This window comes from Microcaecilia unicolor, chromosome 1 (genome assembly GCF_901765095.1).
Source record: "Microcaecilia unicolor chromosome 1, aMicUni1.1, whole genome shotgun sequence".
Classification (NCBI taxonomy): domain Eukaryota; kingdom Metazoa; phylum Chordata; class Amphibia; order Gymnophiona; family Siphonopidae; genus Microcaecilia; species Microcaecilia unicolor.
Genome location: NC_044031.1, coordinates 713,536,247 through 713,560,339, shown reverse-complemented (window position 1 = coordinate 713,560,339; position 24,093 = coordinate 713,536,247). Strand labels below are relative to the sequence as shown.

Below are 24,093 nucleotides of genomic sequence, written 5' to 3'. Positions count from 1 at the left end.
ACCAATAGCAAACTAAAAGATTATTAGAAATAGTGGCTTGCCTATGCGTGGCCCCTCTGTAAAAAAGTTAAAAGCTGTTCCAGTTGGATAGGCAGTGCCTTAAAAGGTGGAGGACAAAAGATTTTTTTTTTTTACTTATTTGACAGCTTTTTAAATTATTTGAAAACATCCCATATGTAAACATAAATATCATGAAATCAAAACTGAATATCACTAAAACAGCTTCAAAAATTATTGTAGCTGGTGGAAACAGCACTAATAAAAACTGTATTTTGTGCTAATTTTTCTACACTGTTCTATACAATACAGTAATACATGGCCAAATTTCAGTGAGGATATCCTGTTTACTTATGGGTTCATCTTAATTTTTGTTGTAATCTACCTTGGGAAGCCTGGTGTTATAAAGTGTATAGTATAGAGGCCATGAAAAGGTGCAAACCATACATATATCTAGTTTTTATTATATGCTATTTTGCTCTTCTTGGAAGATCTGGGAGCAGATCTGGAATTGCAGATAGCATTTTTCTGGTAAATACCTTTCTAAGGCTGTAGAAATTTGTGATTTGACATTTTGGCCTGTGCTAACTTGTGATAAGTTGCTGGTCAGCAACTAAGCCAGAGACTCCTATGACTAAGGACACCTGCTGTATCCAGATAAACAATCATAAGGAGAAGTGAGTGGGTGTGGGTAAAACTGTAATGGTGGAGGGGGCTGGTATGATGACTGGGCATCCTAAGGACATAGATCAACCCATATCAAATGAAAACTTATGCTTATATGCATGACAGGCCCTAACAGCCAATATAATAAGAGAATAAATGATAGAATTTGATTCATAACAGGAAACAGAATATTCTGTAAAGATGCATATTCATTAGGTAGGAAGGGTAATTATAATTAAGATAATGAAGAAAGGAAGAAAAAAGTATTTAACAGGAAACAGAATGGAGGATGGAGAGCCTCAATGTGCCTACACTAGCAGGTGGACATATTGACAGCTCCCAGGGAAAACTGTTTTTATTTGCTACATATTATACTGTATTGGGAGTTTATTTGTTACTATTTCAATAATTACTGATTGGTTTCTTTGACAATTTGAATAAACATTTATTATGTCATACTTATTTAGTAGCTAGAGTTTTACTTGCCTGGAATTCTGCCTGGGGGAGTAAAAATTTATTCCTTCAGAAGGTTACTTCTGTCGCAGAGGCAAGACAGAAGGTGATCAAAAGATTGGAAGTAAAATTAAGTGCTCATTTCATTGGAGCACATGGAATTTATTTATTTATTTGTTGCATTTGTATCCCACATTTTCCCACCTATTTGCATGCTCAATGTGGCTTACATAGTACCGTGATGGCGATGGCCAATTCCGGTAAGAGAAATACAGAGTGGTCAAGTGTTCATGATCATACATGACAGAGTATGTAAGTATTCAAGGAGAAAGAGTTAAGTTTTGTCCAGTTCTGGTAGTAGTTTCGATTGTGTTGGCAGGTTCAGGTGTTTAGGTTAGATCATTCTGGTATGCCTTTGTGAACAGGTTGGTTTTTAGCGATTTCCAGAAGTTTGTTAGATCGTGCATTGTTTTTGTGACGTTTGGAAGTGCATTCCATATTTGTGTGCTTATATAAGAGAAGCTGGATGCATATGTTGTTTTATATTTTAGTCCTTTGCAACTGGGGTAGTGGAGATTTAGATATGAGCGTGCTGACCTTTTTGTGTTTCTGGTTGGTAGGTCTATAAGGTCTGCCATGTAGACTGGGGCCTCGCCGTGAATGATTTTATGAACCAGGGTTCAGAATTTGAACGCAATTCGCTTTTTGATTGGGAGCCAATGTAGTTTTTCTCGTAAGGGCTTGGCACTTTCGTATTTCGTTTTGCCAAATATGAGTCTGGCTGCAGTGTTTTGGGCAGTTTGTTCATGATTTGCTCTTTGCATCCAGCATAAATTGCATTGCAGTAGTCTAGGTGACTCAGAACCATTGATTGTACCAGGCTGCGGAATATTTCCCTCGGGAAGAAAGGTTTTACTCGCTTAAGTTTCCACATTGAGTGAAATATTTTCTTTCTTGTATTTTTCACTTGGCTCTCTAGTGTGAGATTTCGGTCGATTGTCACTCCAAGAATTTTCAGGCTGTCTGAAACAGGAAGGGTGTAGTCTGGGATGTTTATATGTGTGGGTTTTTTTCGTGTTGTGTAGTGATGAGAGGATGAGGCAGTGTGTTTTTTTCTGTGTTGAGTTTTAATTGAAATGTATCCGCCCATGAGTTAATGATTTGGAGGCTAAGTTTGATTTCGTTTGTGATTTCTGTTAGGTCATGTTTAAATAGGATGTATATCATGACATCATCTGCATAGATGTAGGGGTTGAAGCCTTGGTTGGATAGGGATTTGTCTAGGAATCACATCTTCACCTCATCTCTTATGTACAAATGGATTATTCAGTTTTGAGCATGTTTCAGGGACAAGTGGTTTTCATAAGTTAAAATAATAAAAATAATTATTTTCTTTCATGCAGATCTCTCATTTGTTTAAACATAACTAAATGGTCTATAACCCATTGCAGTCAGTTGGTTTTCTTATATTTTGTCCTTGTGATGACTTACACTGTGCCAAAACTGGAAATACAGTGAGACAGAATAACAGAATTAAATAACATCCAAAACTTATCAATTAACATTATAATTGTGTTTGCAAATGCTGTTGAAAACTGATTTGAAAAAATAAATATGTATTACAGAACTGGAAAACGTTGGCACATTTAGACTGACTTGGGACTTCTGCATGAAGGTAGCTCAATCCTCATTATTTAATATCTTTCTTTTAAATAGAAGTAATAAACAATATTAAGTGCATTTTTATAACATACCACTGCATCCCACAAACAATCTTTCTCTTTTGTTATAGGCATAGGACAAAAAAAAAAAAAAAGATTTTTAATGCTCCCAGGTTTCAACCTGATTCGTGTTTAATGTGGGATTTAACTTCAATAAGTAAGTAAATAGATAAGCTAGAAACTCTGAATGTTGATCACCTGATTCTCATAACATGTCTATTTTAGTGGCCCTTTACCAGGATAAAAAAAAAAAAATCAAAATCTCTGCACGAATATAACGTACTGGAGTGGCCCTATAATCAGCTCCTCTAAATGACACACTGATTACGATTTGTAACAAATTACTACCCTAGGTATTTAAAGTTATTCGTTATTATACTTCCTCTGTGTACATCCGTATGCTGCACAAGCTGGCATGTTTGAAAGTACAAGTGAGATTAAATAAAAATGCTACCAACAATGAAGAAAGACAACGTGGATGCAGCAGCTGGTAGGTTTTGTTTTGAGTGTGCGCAGAACGACGGTTGCGTACGGGAGGGGAAACCTAGATTTACCTAAGTTTGGGGAGCGTGCCAGGTGCCCTTGACCTGGATTGGCCACTGTCGGTGACAGGATGCTGGGCTAGATGGACCTTTGGTCTTTCCCAGTATGGCACTACTTATGTACTTATGTACTAAGTGGCGTCAACTATTTGACATTATGCCGGCTCCTGTGTTCTCACTCAATCCTCCTTGGTCTGGTGCAAGGAGGTTTGATGACCTCCCATTGGTCTGCCACGCATGCTCAGGTGTACGAGCTCAGCTGATGATGAGCAACGTCTTTGCGTTAAGCTCGCGTACGTGAGTTGCAATTTGCTTTCCGGCTCGTTTACTGTATTGTGATGACGGAGGGGTGGAGTTTATTGGGGGCACAATGGCTGACATGAAGGATTTGTTCGGGAGCGATGCGGATAGCGACAATGATCAGAAAGGTAAACTTGTTTTGTAGGCTGGCTGCTCTTCAGACTGCTGGATGCGTCCGCCGCCGGTTAGAAGGTTCCACGCTTCCACTGGGATGATATTCTCAATCGCCCCGGTGACACGCGCACACTGCTCGGTTGACTCTCAGTAATGGGAGTCAGGCGCCTAGTAAAGTGAGATACTTTGTTAGTTATAAATTACTCTGGATATTCCCGCCACCTGCTTTCCTAATGTTAGTGGCTGGACAGTCCAGATAAAGTAATGTGGTTGTCGTGTTAGTGCCGCTTTAAACGGATAAATAGAAACAAAACAAGAGAAAGGAAGATAAGTTGGTACTTTCTATTGGACTAATGTATTACATTTTTTGACAAGTTTCTAAAGACAAAACTTTATAGTCTCTTGTAAGTCTTTGGTTTTTCAGTTCACAGTATCGCCGATTGGAGAGCACAGCTACATTAAAGTTGTGCCAACATATATCACAGAATCCACAGTTGCCCGCAAAAAACATTGACCATTAAGTGAGCCTACCCATGGCCCTGCTCTAATATATTGTCCAGTATTTAGTGCAGAAAATATGAAGAAGGATAATACCGGGTGTGGATGGACAAGTCAGGTCAGTTGTATCTCTCTGAAATGATTCCTGCCTTTACCAAGACTGGATAGCATAAAGCTACCCAAGGTGCTATCTCTTTGGGGAAGCACTTCAGTTACAAGAAATCACTAGAATTTTCCTTTTCATAGTAGGCTGTTAAATTTTGGGATTCATTACCGGCTTCACTGAGGACCACACCATATTTGAATTTTCATAAAAATCTGAAGACTTATTTTTTTCTAAAATATTATTGTTAATGTGCTTCTTTTGCTTTATTTTTGTAACCTGCTTTGAACCAACCATTGGGAGTTGGTGGGCTATAAGAATCATGCCACATCACATCACATTTATTAACCACTTTTATGAAGTGATTCAACCAAGGTGACGTACAGCTTGACATAAAACTTATAATTTTAACAGCATAATAATAATAGAGTGAAGAAATATATATGCATAAATACAATCGGTGCTGCTTGTACTTCTTAAAGAACATCTGCGACTCCACTGAGCCATGTCATCATTATGTGTCTTTGTAGAGCTTGCTCATTTTGTGACACCAAACGAAGTTTGGGAAGCACTGCTGTAAGACACGTATTAGAGCCATAAGTGCCAACATTTCAAAATGAGTGGGGGTGCCAAGCACAATAGAAATTACCCCTCATTGCACACAAATGAAGGACCTTGTTCAGTATTGGGGGTGCTCAGCACCCACTTCACCCACAGAGCTGGCTTTTAGCATTCAAATAATAAATATGATGCGCAAAATGTCAATGCAAACCAATGAAAGGGAATGGGACATGATATACCGATACCGCCTAACAATCAAAGCGGTTTACATATTTTTTATTTTTTGTTTTTTTTGTTACATTTGTACCCCGCGCTTTCCCACTCATGGCAGGCTCAGTGTGGCTTACATGGGGCAATGGAGGGTTAAGTGACTTGCCCAGAGTCACAAGGAGCTGCCTGTGCCGGGAATCAAACTCAGTTCCTCAGTTCCCCAGGACCAAAGTCCACCACCCTAACCACTCCTTCACTCCACTCCTTATTTTATGTCTGGGGCAGCGGAGGGTTGAGTGACTTGCCTAGAGTCGCAAGGAGTTACAGTGGGAATCGAACCCAGTTCACCAAAGCACTAGGCTACTCCTCCATTCCATCTTAATAGGCAGCTGGGGGGGGGGGGGGGTTAAGGAGCAACTGCTTTTGATACATATAGACAGCTAGAAAGATGGGTAGAACAAAGTTGTTCAACAACGACAAAGAGAGTCCAAATCTCCCGTAAAAAACACCAAAAAAACAACAAGAACGGAAGATGTACAGAAAGACCAAACTAAAATCACAGGTGTAAAAAAGGAATAAAGGAATTTGGCTTTTTTACACCTGTGATTTTAGTTTGGTCTTTCTGTACATCTTCCGTTCTTGTTGTTTTTTAGAACAAAGTTGTTGCCATAAACAGGTGGATACACTGAAGGCAAATTATATGTACAACTGAATAAGGTATGTTGAATTGGTCTTATTTATAAGGTGTCTGGCAAGCTAGTCCAGATGCTGAGGGGATAGTCAATTTCCATATGTGAGAGAAGAACCAGGCTTGCACCTGCTTCCTGAATGAGAGAGAGTCTTCAGTTAAACGTAGCCCCTCTGGGAATGAGTTCCAGAGTGTGGGGGCTACTCCTGAGAAGACTTGTTGGCGGATATCACATAGTGTAATTTCTTTTGATGAGGGCAAAGATAGTGTTGGGGACTTCAAAGGTGTGTAGAGGGCTAACTTATTCTTTAAGTATTCTGGTACATTTTGTCAGAGGGTCTTGAAAATCAAACATAGAGGTTCAGATTTGGCCCTCTAGGGTACTGGAAGTCATTACAGTTTTGTAGGAAGAGGAAAGCAATATGATTACATCACATCCTATAAATCATACTGCAGCATTCTGAATTAGTTGGGACTTATGCAAACTTTTTGGTTTGAATGGAACTATGACTTTTATAAGCCTCCTAGGATTGCTCTGAAATCTCTTAAAAACACCAAAGGAAAAGCGGGTGTCCTTTTTGCTGATTTTTTTAGGTTTACCACAAAGCATTCACTTTAGGTCAGGCATCATACTGGTTGATAAAACCTCTACATTATCAACCGGTGTGGTTAGCAATGGAGCAACTGGTGTGGGGCTCTTCTTTAAGTCCCCATCTCTTGCCTTTATCTATTCCAGAACGATTGAAAAATAATAATATAATTCTTTCCTCTTTCTCTTGCTTACATGAACTTGATAATTATATGGAATTTTCAAGCTCTTGTTCCCTTCATTCCACCTTATGGGGCAATCCTTTAATCAAAATTAATAAGCATCCTATATTTTAGGAAATTTGGGCAAAAAAGGGGATAAGGACATTTGCTCATGTGTATTCTGGTAGTTCAGTGGTTCCCTTTGAGGATCTCTGTTCTGTCGTTTCTTTACCAGTCAGCCAATACTTTTAAGTGGCTCCAGATTAAACATGGCTTAACGCAGAACAGAGATCTCTCTAACCTAAGTGTAAAGTCCCCTCCTATACATGATTTCCTCTCTAAAATTTGTTAGGCCATGTTGTATCACAATTTTACTAATTTTGTATACAAAAATGTTTAAGCAGCAAACTAAGCCTATGTTCAGTTTGGGAAAACGATCTTCAAGTTCAGATATCACCCAATCAGTGGTCTTATCTCTGGTCTAAAGTGAGCAGGCCTATAGCTTCAGCCAGCTACGTACAGTCATTATATTTATTTCGTCATAGGGTGATTTGGACTCCTCATAAATTGGCGGTAGCTGGTCTCTCGAATATCAACAAATGTTGGTCCTGTGGCTTGCACACTGGTACTTTGCTTCATATGATTTTTGATTGTAGAATAATTTATGAATTTTGGTGTCAGGTGTGGTCTTATATTTCAAACATTCTTCCTGTACAGGGTCCAATTACTCCTTCAATTATTATGTTAGGTTCTGTGCTATTCCAGAATCAATTGGATGTTTCCCAACAAAAATTACTGAATATTTTAGTGGTTGCTACGCTAAAACTGTTTCTTATGCATTGGAAAGATAATTCTAATCTCAATCCTACTTTTTGGTGGCATTCAATTTTACAGATTCATAAATTTGAAACCTCTGTTGCAGACAAAACGGGTGAGACATGTTTTACTGCTAAAACTTGGTCTCGTGGATAATTATCTGAAATCTTATAATTTTAGGTAATTTGTTTAAATGTTTTTTTTTTCTCTTTCTCTCTCTGTTGTTTGAATTCTGTGTTACAGTTGATGTTATTACTTGATGTTATTGATTGATAAATTGCTTGTCTTTTTCTAAAACCAATAAAATTCTTGGACTTAAAAAAGAAACTATGACTTTTAGAATAAATGACAAGGATACTAAAAGGGAACCTTAAATTAACATACCAACATAAGACCTTTGAAGTTAAAATGAGCAGATACTTTGAAACTCACGGAAAAGGATTTGGATTTCTAAGGCATTATAAACCATATAATTCTATTGTTTTGACATCTGATCAGTGATCACTCATCTTTCTCTCACTGTCACCTCTTTCCCCTTCAGACTATCAGTGGAATGATTCACATTTACATTATACTATTGCAATCTTTTGCTTATTCTATTCTGACCTGAAGTGGGAGGGGTTAACTACGAAAAGTCAAAGTGCTTAGTCCAATAAAAAAAGTATCACCATATATTAAGTTTCCTTTTATTTTTACATATTAACATCTATTTCTGTATTAATTCTGGAATAATAAACTTCACCCAGGGGAAGGATTTTGCCACTGGGCAGCTGCAGGAGTAACAAAAATTAAACTGTACTTATTAAGGGACCCAAGCAGAAAGCCTCATGGTAGAGCCCTTGCTATCGCAAAATTACTGCAAAAGAAAAAAAATCACAGCATGCTGTAATCAATGAACATGCAAATTACTGTTGCGTTAAAGTCATGACAGTAATCCGCAGCTTGTTACTAAATGTCACCTGTCCTTTCAGTGTGCCTGAGTAGTGGTTGGCTCAGGCACTGACAGGAAGGGTAATACTGAATAACAAAAAACAAGCAAACTTCTGGCATCCCAACAGCTGTTGATAGTCAAGCGGTTTCTCTCCCTCTCCCCAACTGGACCAGATCTTAACCCCCCCCCCCCCCCATCTCTCAACAGTAAAGCATAAAGGTACCTGGTGGTCTAGTGGACTCCCTCCCTTCCCCTGCCTTGACCCACCTGCCCGTGACTGTAGAACAAAGTTCTCTGGTGTGTAATGGCACCCCCTAACCCCTCAAGGCAGGAGTAAACTGGCCTATCTTGCTACATTGCATTGGACTTAGCACCTGGCACAATGTTGCCTGCGCATAACATGCTAGAAAAAACGTTTTTTCTTGCATGGCTGTTGGATAGCAGATGGCCACATTACCATGCATTTTAATGATGTCTGCAGTCCACATGAGTTAACACCTGCTGTGAAACCCTTTCTGCATTGCTATCCCATGATAAAACTATGTTAAACTTGCAGTAACCAGGTGGGAAGTTTTCTGCATTGGCTTCTGAGTTTGTAACATTAAGGCTGCCTAGAAATAAGGGTCAACAAGCAATTATGGTACTGAGTCAGACCAAGGGTGACAGTTTGTCTTCCTTCTTTTTCAGTTTCTGAACTCTCTTCTTCTGATTATCTCTATTTTGAATTGTTAATTAAAGTAACTGCCCCTTATTCTCTAACTTTGTTAGTCTGTTATCTTCCTTCATATCCCTTCCCCCAGGCCTGGGATAGCTTTATTCAAACTTTGGCTGATATTTCAACTCTGTTTTCCTATCTTCTTATTGTGGAAGATTGCATTTTGATGTTCATTCTTCTAATCTTATAACTTTTTATCTTTACTTTTGTGACATTCACCTTATTCCTTTAGTCTCTGGAGCAACCCATATTGCAGGGCATACATTAGATCTTATTCTTGGACAAGATACTCCTATGTTTTTTTTTCTTGTTTATTCAAACAGCTTCTTTACCTTGGACTGATCATTTCCTGTCACCGATGTCTTTTTAATGTTTTCTGTTTCTAATAAAAATTTACTGACACAAAACATATTGGCGTATTCTAGATCTTAATTTCACAAGATCCCATTGCTTGTAAACTGTTGTTTACTTGTTTACCTCATTTTTTTTAGATCTATCATTAGATGAGAGGGTCTCGAGCTGGGACTCTTCCCTTGCTGCCCAGTGTAGACATCATGATTGGGCCCCTCCTGCAGATTTTTCACTTCCATCAAAAATAGTCTGTGGTATCATAGTGGTCTCACTTTATTAAAACAACAATTATGTAGAGCTGAACGTTGGCGGATAAAGAACAAAGAGTGAATTTCTTCATATTGAATTCACTAGGTTAGCTAATCGGTTTAATTATGAGTTTAAGAAGGCTAAGAAAACCTTTTACTCCAATGTGATTAGTACCTTGAACAACCGTTCTAAAACTTTGTTTAGAACTTTCTCTGATCTTACTGGTTCTGATTTATTTCAGACTTCCCTTTCACCTTCAGTGGACTCCTTGGCTATCCATTTCTGTGATAAAATTTCAAACCTTAAGAGTAAGGATTCTAATAATTCTTGCATGCGTTTACCCACAGATTCGACGGTTTCTAGTTCGTTGACAGGTTCGGTTTCCTAGAATACTTTCTCTGTACCATCTCTTACTGCTTTTGGTAAAATGATTCAGCATATCAAATCGACTACCTCCATTTTAGATCATGTTGGCTTTAAATCGCTCGTCATGGGTTAAGCCCAATTCTTCTTCACATGATATGTATTAGTTTTTCTACAGGTGTAGTCCCAACACAAAGGAAGAAAGCTGTAATCAAGCCGGTTCTTAAGAACACTTCTGGTGATCCTTTAGATCTTAACTATCGACCTGTTTCAAATCTTTACATTGCTGCTAAGATTGCAAAAAAAAATTGTCTTTGATCAACTTTGCTCCTTTACTGAAAAAGTCCATGCTTTGCATCTGAGACAGACTGGTTTTTGTACTCATAGTACAGAAGCAGCTATTACTACATTACTTAGTGAATTCCATTCAATACTTGTGAGAGGTGAAATTGCTCTTATTTTGTTAGATTTATTGGTCGCATTTCATCTCATTGACCATTCACTTCTCTCTCATCTCCAATCTGTTGGGTTGTCTGGTCTATTTCTTGATTGATTTACTTAATTTCTGTCTAATCGTGTTTACTCTGTCTCCAATCAGGGCATTTGTTCTTTTGGTATTCCTCTTCATTGTGGAGTCCCTCAGGGCTCTGTCCTATCCTCTTTATTATTTAACATTTTTCTCAGTCTTTGGCTTTATTACAAGATTGCAATGTTTTTGTTGTTTTTTATGCAGATGATATTCTGATTGTATACTGAACTTCTCCACTCTCACCTAATTTGACTCCTCTCCAAGAGATGCTAGTCATTCTTTCTCAGTGGTTAGGTATCATAAATTGGTTCTCAACCTTTCAGATATAATAGCTTATTGGATATCTAGTTCGTTTACACCTCCTACTTTTCCTTTTTTTCTCTGGGATCTTTTTTTTTCCGGTTTTTTTTCTTTTCAGTATCTTGGGGTTATTATAAATTCAAAGCTCTCTTTTGATAAACAAATTTCTCAAGTTGTAAAAAAAAATGTTTTTTTCCGGTTAAGTTGGATTCAGTCTATGAGCTATTATCTGGGTTTTGTTTCTTTTCATACCCCTCTTCATGCTTTTGTTTAATCATGGCTAGATTATTGTAACACTGTTTATGCTGGGTTACCTACATTTTAGTTCAGGCATTTACAAATGCTTCAAACTGCTGCCGCTAGAATGCTTCTTAGGGCTAGTCATTTTCATCCTGTTATTCCTCTTGTTAAACTCCATTGGCTTCCATTAACTTTTTGCGTCCAGTATAAGATTCTCTTATCTACTATAATAAAACTCACCCTCAATGTTCTGAAGACAATGTTCTGAAGTCACTCAGTCACTCCCTGAAGGGTTCCTCAGTTCATGGTGGTGAAGCCACAACACTGACCATGTCTTTCTGCCCCGCCCTCGCATGACGGACCAATCAGAAAAAACACCCTCAACGTTCTGAAACACAAAGGACCATCACAAAACCGTTCCCTGGCAACGCTAGGCGACGTAAGACGGACCTATCAGAGGAAACTACGTGGCAATAAGGGAGGAGCATTCACCAGCAGAACGGCTCATTATCTGTGCAGCACGGAGAGCACAGAACCACCGCTTGAACAAGAGAAGAATATTCCTGCTGTGGGTATGTGCAAAAATAGACCCGGGGGGGGGGGGGGGGGGGGGATTTTTAAATGCCTAATGCCGGTACTGAAGAGTGCCGGAGGGCCTATAGCACAGACTATATTTGGGTTCGCTTGACGTGGAGCCGGAGAACAGCGTGCCCCTCACCATCTGGGACGTGGGCGAACAGGACAAGCTGCGGCCCAGCTAGAAGGATTACCCGCGACCCAGCCAGCAGCAAACAGCGACCAAGGAAGGGGGAGGAGTAGGTTTCCCTACTCCTTCCCGGCCTAGGAATCGCTGGAGACTGGCTGCCAAACTAACGAAACAACCGCACACCGACGCACCACCTCCATCATTCGAAAGGCATCCACTCTTTCTTCAACAGAAATGCAAACTAATAATACAAAACAAACAAAGAATACCCGGTTTCTCACGTGGCTGCAGGTAACTCCCCACCCCCTTCCTCTTCCCCTTTTGCCGAAGCGGCCGTGCCCAACCATCCCCAGCCTCAGGCAAGCTGTCTTCCACCTCGGGGATTCCCTGAGCACCCGGAAAAAGATGGCGCTGTTTCCCGCAGCGCATAAATGTTCCAGCATTCCCCTGCAGCCGGCCTGAAATGGACGGAACATACCGGATCACCCCCCGATGGCCCGAGACCGTGCTCCTCTCCCTTCCGCCAACTTAAAACAACCATCCCCGTCCTCAGGCAAGCCGTCTCCCACCTCCAGGATGCCCAGAACCCCAGCCCAATGGAAAAAGACGGTGCTGCTTACCACAGCACATTTCTCTTCCAGCGTTCCCCTACAGCAGCCTTGAAACGGCCAAAAAATACTGACAGACCAAGAACGTGCTCCTCTACCTTCCGCCCATCTAAAACAACACTGCTGCCTCAGCACAACACAAAAAAAACCCCCGGAAAAAACAATCCACCACTCAGCAAAGGCTGACCCCCCTACAACCACATTTACATTTCACCAACAGAAAGACCCCCCTCCACAAACCTCCTTGACAGACAAAACCACACACACACAATACAACAGAAACACACCCTCAAAGACACACACCAATCTATCCCACTTTGCCAGCACAGCACATCCCCCAACCCCCCAAGCAAAAAAACAAACAAAAAAAAAAGACACACATCAACAACCTGCACACCCCCCCCCCCACCCTGACACACACACACACACACACACACACACACAAAATAACTCTGTGACACATACACACATACACACACACACACAAAAGCCACATGCTAGCGCCCGTTTCATTGGTTTCGGAAACGGGCCTTTTTTACTAGTTAACCCATAAAGTTCTTTCTGCTGGAGAACCATCTTACTTGCCAAATGTTATCTCTTATCCTCCTGCTTGTTTATGACTTTTAGACTCTAACCGCTTTACTCTGCCTTCACCTAAATATGCTTATTTGGAGTTCACTAAATCATCCGCTTTTTCTTTTTGTCACCAAAACTATGGAATGGGCTCCTCCCGCAGATTCGGAACAAATTATCTTTGACCAATTTTAAAATGAAATTGAAAACTCATTTTTTTCAGTTGCCTTTTGAATCCTAAACTGTTGGATTGATGCTGAGGTCTCCTGAGATGGGTTCAGAAGGTTTGCATCTCTATTTTTATTTTAGGTTATTTTAATGTTAATGTTTAAATTAGATTTGTTTTTTTTTTTTTTTGTTTTTTTTTTAATTTATTTTATTTTCTTTCCTATTATTGGCAATGTTTTTATTACGTTTTCAAAATTTTTTAATTGTAAACTGCTTTGAACTCGCTTGAAGTAATGGCAGTATATCAAGCTTGACTAAACATAGCTCTGTACCCTGTTTCCAACAGAGGCCAGTCCAGGTCACAAGCACCTGGCAGGATCCCAAAAAGTAGCAAGATTCCCATGTTACTTAAGCTTAGGGATAAACAGTGTCTTTCCCCAAATCTACCCTAATAACAGTTTATGGACTTTCCTGCAGGAATTTTTCAAAACCTTTTGTAAACCAAGATAACGTTAACTGCTTTTACCTCCTATTTGTTTTAAATATAATTTCATGGAGTGTGATGACCTAGTCTTTGCTCATTTTGAAAGTGTAATCAATTGGTTCACGTTTACCCATTCCATGCTGGGTTTTAAAGACCTGTATCAGATCTCCACTCAGCCATCTTTTCTCCATGCTGAAGAGCCCTAACCTCTTTGCCTTTTTTTCATATGCCTTCCCCTTAATCATTTTGGTAGCCCTTCTTTGTACCTTTTCCAGTTCTTCTACAGTGATATGAAAAATCCTCCCCTCTTGATTTCTCCTTTTTTACTGTATATACAGTGGGGGAAATAAGTATTTGATCCCTTGCTGATTTTGTAAGTTTGCCCACTGACAAAGACATGAGCAGCCCATAATTGAAGGGTAGGTTATTGGTAACAGTGAGAGATAGCACATCACAAATTAAATCCGGAAAATCACATTGTGGAAAGTATATGAATTTATTTGCATTCTGCAGAGGGAAATAAGTATTTGATCCCTCTGGCAAACAAGACCTAATACTTGGTGGCAAAACCCTTGTTGGCAAGCACAGCGGTCAGACGTCTTCTGTAGTTGATGATGAGGTTTGCACACATGTCAGGAGGAATTTTGGTCCACTCCTCTTTGCAGATCATCTCTAAATCATTAAGAGTTCTGGGCTGTCGCTTGGCAACTCGCAGCTTCAGCTCCCTCCATAAGTTTTCAATGGGATTAAGGTCTGGTGACTGGCTAGGCCACTCCATGACCCTAATGTGCTTCTTCCTGAGCCACTCCTTTGTTGCCTTGGCTGTATGTTTTGGGTCATTGTCGTGCTGGAAGACCCAGCCACGACCCATTTTTAAGGCCCTGGCGGAGGGAAGGAGGTTGTCACTCAGAATTGTACGGTACATGGCCCCATCCATTCTCCCATTGATGCGGTGAAGTAGTCCTGTGCCCTTAGCAGAGAAACACCCCCAAAACATAACATTTCCGCCTCCATGCTTGACAGTGGGGACGGTGTTCTTTGGGTCATAGGCAGCATTTCTCTTCCTCCAAACACGGCGAGTTGAGTTCATGCCAAAGAGCTCAATTTTTGTCTCATCTGACCACAGCACCTTCTCCCAATCACTCTCGGCATCATCCAGGTGTTCACTGGCAAACTTCAGACGGGCCGTCACATGTGCCTTCCGGAGCAGGGGGACCTTGCGGGCACTGCAGGATTGCAATCCGTTATGTCGTAATGTGTTACCAATGGTTTTCGTGGTGACAGTGGTCCCAGCTGCCTTGAGATCATTGACAAGTTCCCCCCTTGTAGTTGTAGGCTGATTTCTAACCTTCCTCATGATCAAGGATACCCCACGAGGTGAGATTTTGCGTGGAGCCCCAGATCTTTGTCGATTGACAGTCATTTTGTACTTCTTCCATTTTCTTACTATGGCACCAACAGTTGTCTCCTTCTTGCCCAGCGTCTTACTGATGGTTTTGTAGCCCATTCCAGCCTTGTGCAGGTGTATGATCTTGTCCCTGACATCCTTAGACAGCTCCTTGCTCTTGGCCATTTTGTAGAGGTTAGAGTCTGACTGATTCACTGAGTCTGTGGACAGGTGTCTTTCATACAGGTGACCATTGCCGACAGCTGTCTGTCATGCAGGTAACGAGTTGATTTGGAGCATCTACCTGGTCTGTAGGGGCCAGATCTCTTACTGGTTGGTGGGGGATCAAATACTTATTTCCCTCTGCAGAATGCAAATAAATTCATATACTTTCCACAATGTGATTTTCCGGATTTAATTTGTGATGTGCTATCTCTCACTGTTACCAATAACCTACCCTTCAATTATGGGCTGCTCATGTCTTTGTCAGTGGGCAAACTTACAAAATCAGCAAGGGATCAAATACTTATTTCCCCCACTGTATGTCATACTGAATGGTTTCTTATCTTTATTTTTAACTAAAGTTTGAGTAAAACAAAACAATATACATGCAAAACTGAAACAGTTGATGCGCAGTGGTTCCTTCAGTGCACCCCTGGGTCAGGTCCAGTGGTAGACATTGCTTCCAGTGGCTCTCCAGCACCACCCAGCTGTAATAAGGTATCTTCCCACTCTCCTATTTAACAATGCCACTTCCGTAGCATATTTTCTTTCTGTAGCATCTAGGAGAACATATCGAACACCTGCTGCCAATAGGTTTATAGAACTGGGCAAAACTACCACACATGACCATATGTCCCTTGATGCCCACATCCCCTTTTCAAAAGTGTTAATAGGGGTATAGTACCGCCACAGCAGTACCTTGTACCAATTCTCCACAATCAGTACAGACATTCAATGCACAAAAGTTGCCATTAAACACCGTGCATATTTATATCCACAGTTGAACTTAGCGATTTTGAAACAGTGACTGATGCTCAAAGGAAATGGCATGCAAATGAGATGCACAGAAAATCTGTAAGCAGATCAGTAGGAAAAGCGCTGAGCACATGCGCAGAACAGTCTTTCAGTAGGCGTTGATGTTCTGTGCATGCATTTCCTCCTTGAAAGCTTGGTTTTCCACTCTTACGGTGCACATGACCATCTAAAATACATCATTACATCACTGGTCTCTACATTTAAGTAATGCGAAGAGTTCTTAGACCAGGAAAAGAAGCAATAGTACACTATACATACAATCATCACTGGTCCTTACATTATCCAGGCTCTTATCAACTGGGAGGGCCTGTTAACAGTGAAAGCCAGGAGCTTTTTAAACCAGGAACAAGTTCTCTGCGCAGTACGTACGTTATTCACAGATGAGCTCCCAATTTCACTGAAAGAAACTCCCCTTTTTATTATGATGTGCACCAATTCTCCTATGTTCTCCCCTCCCCTTGCCTCCCATGCCATCCATATCCTGCAGTTCACCTGTGTGTGAGAGAGTGTGTGTGTGAGTGTGTGTGTGAGAGTGTGTGTGTGTGTGTGTGAGTGTGTGTGTGAGAGTGTGTGTGTGTGAGAGAGTGTGTGTGTGAGAGTGTGTGTGTGTGTGAGAGTGTGTGTGTGTGAGAGAGTGTGTGTGTGAGAGTGTGTGTGAGAGTGTGTGTGTGAGTGTGTGTGTGTGTGTGTGAGAGTGTGTGTGTGTGTGAGAGTGTGTGTGTGTGTGAGAGAGTGTGTGTGAGAGAGTGTGTGTGTGTGTGTGAGAGTGTGTGTGTGTGAGAGTGTGTGTGTGTGTGTGTGTGTGTGAGAGTGTGTGTGTCTGTGTGTGTGAGAGTGTGTGTGTGTGTGTGAGTGTGTGTGTGTGTGAGAGTGTGTGTGTGTGTGAGTGTGTGAGAGTGTGTGTGTGAGTGTGTGAGAGAGTGTGTGTGTGAGTGTGTGAGAGAGTGTATGTGTGAGAGTGTGTGTGTGTGTGTGTGAGAGTGTGTGTGTGTGTGTGTGAGAGTGTGTGTGTGTGTGAGAGTGTGTGTGTGTGTGAGTGTGTGAGAGTGTGTGTGTGAGAGTGTGTGTGTGTGTGAGAGAGTGTGTGTGTGAGAGTGTGTGTGTGAGTGTGTGTGTGTGTGTGTGAGAGAGTGTGTGTGTGTGTGAGAGTGTGTGTGTGTGTGAGAGTGTGTGTGTGTGTGAGAGAGTGTGTGTGAGAGAGTGTGTGTGTGTGTGTGAGAGTGTGTGTGTGTGAGAGTGTGTGTGTGTGTGTGTGTGTGAGAGTGTGTGTGTCTGTGTGTGTGAGAGTGTGTGTGTGTGTGAGAGTGTGTGTGTGTGTGAGAGTGTGTGTGTGTGTGAGAGAGTGTGTGAGAGAGTGTGTGTGTGTGTGTGTGAGTGTGTGTGTGAGTGTGTGTGTGTGTGTGTGTGAGAGTGTGTGTGTGTGTGTTGTGAGAGAGGGACACAGACAGACTCCGTGTGAGAGAGAGCGAGAGAGTGTGTGACAGTGATTCCACTCTGTGTGTTTTGTATCCTTTTCTTTTTTAGATATTATCCTGTTTTTTTTTTCTGTTATATATAAATTTATGTGCTGTGTCGTCCGCTGGATACCTCGCGGTTCTGTCTGCCTCTAGCTTTCCCTTCCCTCTCACTGTTCCACCCTCTGACGTCTTATTGTCTTTTTGCAAGTGTGGGACAGTGAGGTGGAATGTAGTGATGTAGGCTGTTGTCCTTTGCCTCTCATTCTCGCGCCATTGCTTACTGCGTTCGCCCGCTTCCTGCCACCCTGCTGCCTAAATTGTACCTCAGGGTTCCATCGCTGTCTGCCTGTCTGTTTTCATAACAACCCCTAATGTCAGTTCTACCTCCAGCGTTCCCTTCCCTCTCACTGTCCCACCCTCTGACGTAATAACGTTTTGACGCGAGGGTGGGGCAGTGAGGAGGAACGGAACGCTGGAGGCTGGCTGACATCATTTGATGATACGAACCCAGGCAGCCAGACAGCAATGGAACGTTGGAGGTGCAAATTATTATATAGGATATGAGTTTATCTATGTTATATATTTGTAGATGTGACAGTTGTCCTTGGTTGTGCCCCTGACACAGGCATTTATTGCCAAAACATATCAGGCAGTTAATTAAACAACTGAATAGTAGGACATTACAGACACACTATTATCAAAGGTTACTTTATTAATACATTTTAGTTTAACAGCTATTGGTTATTTCTGATGGCTCCCCCAGTTTTACCATATTTATTGTCCTTTTATCTGTCCATGTATAGTTTGTTACTACTTTCTAAGTTTGAAAATATTCTGCAGCATATATGAGGTAGGACAGAGTCAGATTTTCAGGACATCATTCAGAGTGCAGGGCTAGCACACACATCATGTTATGCCATGTATGTTGTTTTTATTTAGCTTACTGACTACTGTAAAAAAAAAAAAGAATCTCTGATGGTGTTTCATAAGCTATTTAGATCAGAGTCTTCAGTGAAAACTTAATGGAATTATCTGGACTTTTGTAAAAGGGTTGTGTGAAGGTTTAACCTTATAAAAACAGATACTTCATACATTGTTGAACGAATGCACTAACTGGATTAAATCCTTACTTTACAGATTCTGACTCTGGATCTGGTTCTGACTCTGACCAAGGAAACGTCAGGTCAGGTAGCAACCCTTCTGGAAGTGAAAGTGAGAGAGAAGGTGAAAATGAAGACAGAGAAACAATAAAGCCCAGCAATAAGGAACTTTTTGGAGATGACAGTGAGGATGAGGGAGGCTCCCACCATAGTGGTAGTGACAACAGATCAGAAAAATCAGATGTACAGTCTGAAGGTTCTCCACATTCTGATCATGAAGATAACGACCAGTCAGATATGGAGCAGCAAAGTGGTTCAGAAGCTCATCATGATGATGATGACATTGAAGAAGATGGAGGACATAGGTCAGATCATAGTAGCCATCAGTCAGATCATAGTAGCCATCACTCAGAGGTTGAGGAGTCTGAAAAAGATGCACATTCTGAGGATGAAAAATGGGACAGAGAGGACAAGAGTGATCAGTCAGATGAGGAGAAGCCCCAGAATTCAGAAGAGGAGGAAGAAAAGCCCCAGAATTCGGAGGAAGAGGAGCAGGAGCTCCAGATCTCAGATGAGGAGGAGGAGCATAAGCACCATAACTCAGACGAGGAGGAGGAGCAGAAGTTCCAGAATTCGGACGAGGAGGAGGAGGAGCAGAAGTTCCAGAATTCGGACGAGGAGGAGGAGGAGCAGAAGCTCCAGAACTCGGACGAGGAGGAGGAGGAAGAGGAGCAGAAGCTCCAGAACTCGGACGAGGAGGAGGAACAGAAGCTCCAAAACTCGGACGAGGAGGAGGAGGAACAGAAGCTCCAAAACTCAGACGAGGAGGAGGAGGAACAGAAGCTCCAGAACTCGGATGAAGAGGAGGAACAGAAGCTCCAGAACTCAGATGAGGAGGAGAAGGCCCAGAACTCAGATGAGGAAGATGAGGAGAAGCCTCGGAACTCGGATGAGGAGAAGCCTCAGAACTCGGATGAGGAGGATGGACAGGAACATAAATCAGGTGAGGCCATTATTTTTGTCATTTTTGGCTTTCATTTTTGGATCTATTTTTCCTCAAGGTTTTCTTTTTTTAATTGCAATCTTGGACTGCAGTTTGTTAAATCCTACTTAACAAAAAAACAGACAATGGATGTAGTTTAGGATTGATAGTAAAACTGTGTTTATTTTGCCCATTGTATTCCAGCACCATCATCTACAGTAGACATTCTTAGAATCCTGTAGAATGGTTGCCAAAACACTTAAGAGATTTGCACAAAATAGTCAGTTATTATCAAAGTGAAAGAAATGGGTACTATTTTTAAACCATGTAGATAAAAATTGCTTAGAAGAATTTTATCCTGTTTACTTTGGCTTTTTGGTCATCACATATTGATAGGATTGCAATAGTAATGTAGATTCATGTAGTTTTTAATGCATTTAAAAGCAGGAGGCATCATCACTAACTGTATAGTTGTTTACATAAGTTGTAATGAAAGCTTTTAATTTTAGAAACCTAAAAATAGGGAATGTGGCATCAGATAAAGTCTACTTGATGCTCCCTTTTATAAGTGGCGTAAATGCTAGTTGAATTTTGTGTTCACTTTTACAACTGAGATTTCTCTGTCCTGATCTCTGGGTTTTTTTTTTTTTTTAAATTATTTTGTGGCCTTCACCGTGAGCAGTGGGAGGCCATTCTATCAGTCTGCCATGCCTCCTTCACGCTTTGAAGAAATATTTTCTGATATTACATTTTTCTGCCCCCTTGGAATTTCATTAGATTTTCTCTTTATAGCAAATCTTTAAAGTTTCCTCTTAAAATGTGCAGCATCTTGTGCGGGCTCTTTAGTCATTATGGAGTGCATGAATTTAGAATTTGATAATTTAAAGGGGTTTGGGTTCCTTTATTTGATTCTTCTCTTCATTTTGACAGCATTTGCCAGAGACAGTGATAGCGATGAAGAAATTGTACGCCAGCGACATAAGAAAACAGTTGCTTCAGATTCGGATATGGAGAGTGATGGAGAACGACAGAAAGGTAGCATTTTATGTTACAAGGTGGTGTTCCAACTTGCAGAATTAGAAAGGTGAAAAATGTATTTTCAAGGGCTGAAAAATACATTGTTTGCCTGTTGAGTGGATTTTTCTTTGACTTTGGGGTCCTGGGAGGAGGTGACTACATCTTTGATGACCTATCAAGGCATGGAAAGACAAAACAAAGGCTGCAGCAGATAGGGGAGGGAAAGAATAGAAGAGAATGAGATGGCTGGGAAGGGGTGAGGGAAAGGAAAGAGGAGTATGTGAAATGGTGCATTTGTTAGGGAAGAAATGCTCTATGAATTAACTCCTACCCCATCTTCTCCTTTTCACTCCCTACCCTCAGAAAATAATTATTGGGGGGGGGGGGGGGCAGGAATATATGGTAAGTACACTTTGCCTTGGCGAGTAAGTACCAGAAGAAGTTTTCAAACCCTGTGTTTCCTTAGTGTCCTTCCAGACAGGCCTAGATTGATGGGTTATGCACTCCTACCAGCAGGTGGGTAGAGACTGAGAACTACAGAATTCTGGTGGAGCCTATAAATTAGCTGTGTAGTCCCTCCCAGAGTCATTATTTCTCAGTCTCCCAGCAGGTGGTAGAGGTGCGAGCCTGTGCAGTCCTGACTGGTCTGGTAGGCCTGGGAATTCCTAGTCCTAGGGGAAAAAACAACAATAATGTAACTGAGGTCAGCAAAGTTTGTAATTCATTCTGGCTCCTAATTTCTCTGCTTCTCTCCTGGGGCTCCTTGGCTGCTGGTTGGGGCTGTGGCCCCTGGGGGTCACATTGTGCCCTGGGGGTGTCCAACCTGGATGACCGGGTCCCTCCCCACACCTCCTGGTTCCTAGGCCCTGAGGAGTTCCTTTTTGTTTCTGGAGGTCCTATTTGTGCCTTGGCCCCTGGTGCTGTCTTGTGCTTGGGAGGTGAGGCTCATCTTTGTTCTGTGTGCCTTTGGGGTTTTTCGCCTGGCCCAGTTTATATCTGGGTTTCAGTTGAGTTTGGGGGTGCCTTGTTTGGCTCTAGTTCCTGTTAAAAAATAATAAAAAGAAAAGAAAAACAAAGTGGAACAGAGATTTCCTTGTCACTTGCAGCAGATGAATCCAGGAACTAGTGGGTTAAGTCCGCCTACCAGCAGGTTGAGATAGAGATAAACAAACTAAAGGCAGTGATGCCAGATGGCCAGCTCCTTCCTCAGTTAGTATGTCTCTATCTCAGCAGGTGGTGGCAGGCTTTTTCTCCAGCTCCTGGGCCCAAGGCCTCTGAGGGTGCTCCTGGGCCGGTGGCCAGTTTGAGCCGGGGGTGGCGGACTGGTGGTGTCCCCTTTGGCAGCATACGCAGTTGCTGGGTCCCTGCTGCATTTCAAATTCCTTCTGAACAGGCTTTTGCTGTTCCTTTCCTTCCCTGTTTGTTTCTGCCTCCTCACTTAAAAAAAAAAAAAAAAGAGAACCATAGAATTTATTTAAAAGAGAAACAGAGAAGCACAAGGAAGTGTGTTTGTGCTGAGAGCAGGATTGTGTTACTGCTGTCCGAGTCCTGTTTTCGGTTGCCTGCTTGTCTGAGCCTGCCTCAAAGTGGAGTCAGAGAGTTTTTTTCTTCGTCTCAGCTGTCAGTTCCCGCGCTTTCCTGGTCCGGGGTAAGTCCTGTTGAGTTCCTGTTCGGGGGTGGGCGATGGCAGCGGCTGGCCTTTGCAGCACGGGGTGTGCTGATTTGGCGGGACTCAACGGAGTGGTGCCCCCCCCCCCCTGAGAGCGTGCTTTCCTGGCCGGAGCCTGGCAATTCTCGCGCCATTTTGCGATTGTCGCAGAGCCGGGTCCGGTAGCGGTTTTGGGCAAAGCTTCTCCGCTGGTAGGGGAGTTGGGGGGGGGGGGGGGGCCCGTCAGGCACTGCGGGCGGTGGTGCAGGTGCCATGGCTGCGACCTCCTCCATTGCGGGGGAGGGGTTTTCACCAGAGTTTATTTTGCTACTCCATCAGGCTTTTTAGTTGAAAAGGGCCTTGCCCCCCCCCCCCCCCCCCCCCCACACACACACGCTGCTGCAACAGCTTTGGCCTTTGATCCTCTCAGGGGGTCTGGGGGTAACCAAGATATTTTGGGTTTTTCCCCAGAGGATTTCTCCTCCCTTAAAAAGCCTAGGCTTTCTTTGGGGTCTGAGGAGGGGTCCTGCATAGAGTCGCCTGCAGCTTCCTCTGTGGTGGCTCTCTCTGAGCAGACGGGGGTAGAGGATGGTGTCCTCACTGACCAACCGGAGGACTCTTCTGCCGTGAGGATTTTCCATAAGGAGGAGTTGTCCTCCTTTGTCTCTCAGGCGCTGGAAGCCTTGAATATAGAGGACCCTGAGGTTGTGGCTTCTCAGGCTGTCAACTCCAAGATGGCTAGTACCAGACGACCTTCTAAGGCCTTTCCGGTACATTAAGCTATTGAAGAGTTGATTTCGGCCCAGTGGGCGGTTCCGGATGGGGGACTGAAAGTAGCCAGGGCTATGGCCAGGCTGTATCCGGTTTCAGCAGACTGTTTAAAGCAGTTTGCTCTACCTAGGGTGGATGCCCTGGTGACGGCAGTCACTAAGAAGACTACTCTTCCAGTGGAAGGTAGTGTGGCACTTAAGGATATGCAAGACAGACGGCTAGAAACCTCTTTAAAATGTGCCTTTGAGGTGGCAAGCTTCTGTTTGTAGTTCTTATGCGGTTAGAGCTTGTCTCAGTTGGCTACATTCTGTCATGGATTCGATTTCAGAGTCTGATATGCCATGAACTCCTCAGATGTCGCTGATGGATATTGGGCTAGCGTACTTGGTGGATGCCTTGTATGATTTGGTCCGTGCTTCGGCCAAACTCATGGCCTTGACCGTTTCCTCTCGGCGTCTTCTGTGGCTCCGTCATTGGATCGCAAATATGGCCTCTAAGCAACGGCTCATTAAATTGCCTTTCCGAGGGAAATTGCTTTTTGGGGAAGACCTAGAAAAGATTGTTAAAGATTTGTGGGATTCCAAATCTCAGCGTCTTCCGGAGGATAGACCCAAGTCTACTTCCAGGCAGGGAACCTCGAGGTCACGTTTCAGAGAGACGCGATGGTATCGCCCGGGGCGGTACAACGCAGCCTTTCAGCGTCCTCGTTTTGGGCAGCGTTCTTTCTTTCACAACAAGAAGCGTCCGGCTGGACCCCCTGCTTGTCAGGGGGCTCCTTCTCGGGCCTCCCAGTGATGGGGTGCAGGTCCACTCGGGAGGAGAGCAGATCGGTATAGATGGAGAACAGGAATTTGTTGCCAGAGAATGTGGTAAAAGCAGTTAGCAGGGTTTAAAGGGAGGAGAGCAGATCGGTATAGATGGAGAACAGGAATTTGTTGCCGGAGAATGTGGTAAAAGCAGTTAGCAGGGTTTAAAAAAAGGTTTGGATGGCTTCCTAAAGGAAAAGTCCATAGACCATGATTAAATTGGACTTGGGGGAAAATCCACTATTTCTAGG

General features: G+C 42.4%; 1 protein-coding gene across 2 annotated transcripts in view; it reads left to right on the top strand.

The window, feature by feature from the left end:
* The first annotated feature begins 3,703 nt into the window (after nt 1-3,703).
* Nucleotides 3,704-24,093, top strand: part of LEO1 (LEO1 homolog, Paf1/RNA polymerase II complex component) — a 95,681-nt gene continuing 75,291 nt past the window's right edge. The window contains exons 1-4 of one of the 2 annotated variants that reach the window (XM_030189372.1): nt 3,704-3,807; nt 18,656-19,137; nt 19,297-19,621; nt 20,531-20,635. In XM_030189372.1, the coding sequence (XP_030045232.1) occupies nt 3,750-3,807; nt 18,656-19,137; nt 19,297-19,621; nt 20,531-20,635 (970 nt within the window). In that variant the 5' untranslated portion in view covers nt 3,704-3,749. Of the gene's footprint in view, nt 3,808-18,655; nt 19,622-20,530; nt 20,636-24,093 lie in introns of both variants that reach the window. The other variant, XM_030189367.1, reaches the window with a different exon arrangement.